The 5,696-nt window shown below is 33.3% G+C and overlaps 1 protein-coding gene across 2 annotated transcripts; it reads right to left on the reverse strand.

Annotated features, from left to right (window-relative positions):
- Positions 1 to 351: 351 nt before the first annotated feature.
- On the reverse strand, positions 352 to 5,195 carry LOC132631945 (silicon efflux transporter LSI2-like). 2 transcript variants are annotated; one of them, XM_060347702.1, is made up of 4 exons: positions 5,064 to 5,195; positions 3,427 to 4,599; positions 2,950 to 3,139; positions 352 to 874 (listed from the first exon to the last, which is right to left on the reverse strand). In XM_060347702.1, exons 2-4 carry the CDS (start codon positions 4,534 to 4,536, stop codon positions 609 to 611), a joined length of 1,566 nt encoding a protein of 521 aa, XP_060203685.1. In that variant the 5' UTR covers positions 4,537 to 4,599; positions 5,064 to 5,195; the 3' UTR covers positions 352 to 608. The 2 variants fall into 2 exon arrangements, with proteins under 2 accessions (XP_060203685.1, XP_060203686.1); XM_060347703.1 differs by lacking the exons at positions 352 to 874; positions 5,064 to 5,195 and adding an exon at positions 887 to 1,052 and having other exon boundaries at positions 3,427 to 4,934.
- Positions 5,196 to 5,696: the final 501 nt, after the last annotated feature.

Below are 5,696 nucleotides of genomic sequence, written 5' to 3' on the forward strand. Positions count from 1 at the left end.
GAATAAACATCTTTTGAAGGAAGAATAGGGCAAGAGCTGGACACTATTTCTTTAGTAAGATTAATTGTTCATTCAAAGAAATGTCTCTTTTTAGTGCATATAATGTGTCCAAAAGTTTGGAGGCGTTAAATTGCTTTATTTGATGTAAACACCAGATAGATAAGTATTTTTCGTCTCACAGTTACTAGCTAATCAAATGATCAGCTCAATTGATTGTCTTGTAGTCCTACTAAATTTGAGTAGAGATTGCAGCATCAAATGTTTGTCACTCACATTTCATTTTACTAGTTCTGCCAGTTATCTCATGTCAAAATGGATTCACTCCATCAATCAACTAAACACAATGTTGAATGGAAAAATTATACAAGATATATTAAGAATTCCCTATTAACTTAGTTCCAAATTCTTATGTTAGTAGATACAAACACTTGTTTTTCGTCTGAAAGAAAAAGAAAAAGGAGATTTCCTAATCAGGTACTAGGATACATAAGAGTGGATGACAACATTTCAGTATGACAACATTTTGTTGAATAACCGAATACAAGAGGGATACTAATAACTTCATTAATAATATTTTTGAAAATTTTCAACTAAGTACAGATTTAGTTTCAACCTCTGATGAGTGTCAAGCCAATAGCTGTAACAATTAGAGTGGAGGGAACTCCGAATTTGAGATGAGTCCAGAATGAGAGATTGTAGCCTAATGGTTGAGCTCGACGAGCCTGTTCGCATACTATTAAGTTTGCTGCTGAGCCCAATAGTGAAAGATTGCCAGCTACGGTGCTGACCCAGGCTAATATGAGCCATGCTTTCTTCTCACTTCTTGCAGATATTGCAGCTGCTAATGCACCTACCCGCACTCCCAACAGTAGAACTAAGACCAAATTAACAAATTATTATCTCAATTAAATCGATCAGAAACTCATGCATATATTGGATGATGATATATGGATGTGATTAGTGGTGACAAATTCAACTAAAGTTGTTTGACCTGATGACCAATTCTCCATGATCAACTCGTCCATCTAAAATATTGGTTAGTATAGGCCAACCTGTTTTACGGGTTGAAAGTGTGTCAAAAATCAGCCAAGAAAGTTATGAAATTCGGAAAATGAAGAGTTTATTAAATTTTTTAAGAAGAGGCCAAAATACTTGTTGGTGAAAAGTTTTTAAGTCAAACTATTTTCCTAGAACATACATCATATAATACTATTAGGTCTATCAATTTTCCACCTATTGGATAAATACTAAAGTAAGCAGCAGAAGGTTTCAATAAATCACCTAGAATTATCCGTGACTTATAAACAGTGTTTTAAAAGGCGGGGGCGTTACGCGGGGTGTTTTACATTTTTCTCGGCGAGGCGTAAGCCCCATGGGTATTTAATTTTTAGTATTTAATAGTATTTAATAAAATAATATAATTACAATAAATATTTTTAAATAGATAAAATTACATTAAAAAATAAAAGAAAAATTTAGTGTTGCCTTTTTTATTTTTTATACTTGTTGTCTTTTACTTCATATAGTAACATTAGTATTTATATTAGTGATGATCAATTCAAGTCAATAAGATATTAGACATGTGTTTTAAAGACATTACCTAAGATGTTATTGTAAAAACTTTATTTAATAATATGAAGATTTGAGTAGTTTAGCTCAAAGTTTTAAAATATTGCTCTTAAAACATGGATAGTGTTTTTTCTTTCTTTTCTGATATATATTTTGTATTTCTTTTTACATTTAAGAGAAACTTAAATCATAAAATCCATCGGTAAAAGTTTTTGGGGCCTAAAGCAAAAGTTTTACTAGTCTCACCCTCTAGTCACTCTGCTTACAACTTGTAATTATATATAAAATAATTTTACAAGTATAAACATAAATGAAATAAAAGCTATTATGGAATACAAATCAATTCTAACATCTTAACTTTCAAACAATGAAAAAATCACAATTTCTTAAAATAATATTACTATCATACTGTTCATTTTATATCAATAAACTTTATCAGTATTATAATTAAAACATAACTCCTTCATGAATAAAATTAAAATTACTTTTGCGAAATATTAAATATGATAATTTTGATATATAGGACAAAAGACCAATGACAAGTGAAAATGTACAAATCAGGCTCTGTACTTTTAAAAGAAATATTAAGTGATATTAACTCTCACAATGTTCTCAAATAATAAATATGCAATACTAATATTTGTTATTTGAGTTACATTCAATCTTCTTATTTATATGGATGAAAAACTATTAAGTATCATTCATTTGTTAAAGAATTATGAGAGTCAACGATTATAATTAAGGAATTTAACATATAATTTATGTAAGAAATGTTAGTCGAGCCCCAAGCGTTGGGTGTTAGGTGTGTTTAGGGCGTACAATCGGGCGCTTAAGGTGTAAGCCTCACAAGAACTAAGCCCCGCACGTGAGCCCCGAGACATTTTACCAGTGCCTCGCCTCGCCCCGGGGTGAGTCTTGAAACTGCATTTTAAAACACTGCTTATAAAAAGGGGGTTAATTGGTTAATTTAGTGCCATGGTTCTCGACTAAACTAAAATCAGCGAAAACTACTAATACCAGAGAAGAAGAGAGCTGGTTGATCACATAGAAATACCTTTTTCAAAAAACAATTCATAGAGTGTGAGATTTCAGCTCAAAGTCACTAGTCCAATGTACAGCAAATTTCTAGGTTGGCAAATTTGATATGTGCATCATTCTGTTCAAAATATTTTGTGAAGGCATAGGCAGTACTGAATCTCTCTTCGTATTTTTGTTCCCTATTGGCTCTCTCAGAGCACCATTACTGTCTATTGTAGATGCTAAGCCGCTAACAATTTTATCTTATCAAGCAGATAGTAGATGACATGAGAGTAAGAGAGAATGGCAAGAAAGAAGATATATACTAGTAAATTAGTAATATTGGGGTTCAGAGTGACAAACCAGTAGGCACATTAGAAGCCAAATTTGAGAGGACAAGTATGACAACAGCAAGAACTGCTATCCCACCAGCATGGTCTATCTTGGCATAAGGTTCCATAAAATCCCAGAAAGCACTTGGAATCCCTGTTCTGTTAAAGCCATCAACTGTGATAAACATACCACAGAAGAATATTAAGAGTGAATAGGACACCTGTACAAGTTGAAACAGCAGAATGAACAAGATTTACTTTTGCCTCAAAAGTCAATAGGAGTCATGTAAATTAATTTTAACTTTATTTATGCTATTAGTGTATTTTAACTTGTCCTAACCGGTAACATGCCTTTTATCCAAGTTACTAATTCCATATGTTACTTGTAGTTATCTTTTAGATGCCTTACCGTATGGAAGTTGGAACTCAAGATAAATACTAGGTGAAAAATGCGATTGTTGAACTTGACATCACAACACGAAGAAACAAAAATACAAGCCCAAAATACCTTTTCTAAGCATTCTCTAGCATCTTTGAAATCAAGAACCACAAGAGCAAGTGCTGCTGTAATAGTAGTCCATGACATATTCAGACCCATCAACAAAGATATCAACATCCCAATTGTAACAAGATAAACACATATTTTCCATAACAATCTTTTCCATTTATCAGCAAAATTCTGCTTTTCCTCATAAGATGTGAAATTTTGATCTTCACACCCATCAACAGGTGCTTCTGTAGAGGCATTGGAATTCCTGGAAGAATAAAATTCCCTGTTTGGATCCTTCTTGATTTCATTTTCACTAAAATTTCCATGATTCTTAAATGTGTCAGCATGATTTATTTGACCATTTGTATTCACTGGATCAACCGAAAACTGTTCCGGAGAATTTAACCAATTAACGACATGTGACATTGTTGCTGGTGAAAACCGATGAGAGACTACTTCATCCGAAACTAATTCTATTTCAACATTTTCGACATCTTTCTGAACAGACAACACCTTCCAATACATGCCAAGCAACAATAGAGCATTAACAAAAACTCCAACAAGCATTGCAGGAAATATACCAAATAAAAAACTCCCAAAAGTAATCTTGCTCAGTACTACTATTACTAAATTCTGAGGATTCCCAATAGGTGTTGCTGAAGATCCAATATTTGCACTTGATGCAAGAGCTAAAAGGAACGGATGGGGTGGTAGATTTTGTTGCCTAGCAATTTTTAGTACAAACTCAGTTAACACAACACAAGAAGTATCATTGGTGAAAAAGGCACTCGAAATTGCAGAAATCAAACAGATTCTACAAATTAAATCCTTGGCCCCCATGCTTTTCAATGCTAACAATTTTCCCAAGTACTTAAACATGTCTGCTCTTTCCAGATAGATGCTGACAACCATTGTTCCAAAGAGAAGGCCTAAAATTGGAAGATCGATAGCAGCATATGCCTCATCGGGAGTCAATACTCGAAATATTACCATAAGATTAGCACCAAGTATTGACCCTGCAGTCCTTCCAATAGGCATAAATGGGACAGCAGGAAAAACTGCCAATACCCAAAAAATAGCAAAGGCAATTGAACCAAGAATCACTCTCTCGATCGACGCCATAGCCATTCTTTAATCTTTTTGTATGCTCAAAATGTTACTAATACACAGAACGTTAGTAACTGAATATCCCTGAAATGAAAAAGATGCTAACAAACGTTAGATGGCATACGAGAGACAAAATCTTGTGCAACGTGATGAGAAAATGAGTAAGTGGATAGATAAAAGTTATAGGAGCCCGTTTGGATTGGCTTATAAGTTGGCTTATAAGCTGTTTTCAGCTTTTTTGAGTGTTTGGCTGACCAGCTTAAAGTCATTTTATGCTTAAAATAAGCTCAAAAAAATAATTGGACCCATTTGACTTAGTTTATCTAAAACAGCTTATAAGCTGAAAACAGCTTATAAGCCAAAAAAAATAAGTTGGACTACCCCAACTTATTTTTTTCAGCTTATAAGCTGCAAACAGCTTTAAGCCGTAAGCCAATCCAAACGGGCTCTAGGTAAGTAGCTAGCAAGTGATATTTCAATGCAAACTAATGGAGCATGCTATAAGTGAAGAAAATGAACATCTATAGAAGAAAGAGTGGAAGAGTCACCTGGACCATAAAAAAAGATGTTGCTTAGCGCTGAAATTTAAAGACTTATCAGCGGGTGGCAGTTGGCATGTAAGTGCATTTATTCACTTGGGTTGCTGGTTTGAATATTGGAGCTTAGATAGCTACTTCTTGGAAAGGAAACTAAATAGGACAAACTAGATGCAAAATGAAGATTGAAATATTACCCCTCCGTTCACTTTTACTTGTTCATTATATTCAAAATAAATTTTCACTTTTGCTTATCCACTTTAACATATCAAGAAAAGATAAAAAAAAAATTCTTAATTTACCTTTAACATTAATTACTCATTTTCAAATCATTCTCCAAGTTCAATGAGACTATACACCAATTAACATGGGTATTATAGTAAAATACATACTTCATTTATTAATTCTTAACGGACGTGCAAAGTCAAAAGTGGACAACTAAAAGTGAACGGAGGGAGTATACAGATCTTCCTTTGACTCGCCACTTGTTCTGATTTATACTTAATTTCATTATTTTAGCGCTTATAATACTTTAACACTTGCAGTTAGGGGTGTTCATGGTTCGGTTTGGGTCGGTTATTGATTAAAACCATAACTAAACCAATTTAGTCGGTTTTTAAATGTCTAAAACCATAACCAAACCAA

Source organism: Lycium barbarum, chromosome 3 (genome assembly GCF_019175385.1).
Source record: "Lycium barbarum isolate Lr01 chromosome 3, ASM1917538v2, whole genome shotgun sequence".
In the NCBI taxonomy this organism is placed as follows: domain Eukaryota; kingdom Viridiplantae; phylum Streptophyta; class Magnoliopsida; order Solanales; family Solanaceae; genus Lycium; species Lycium barbarum.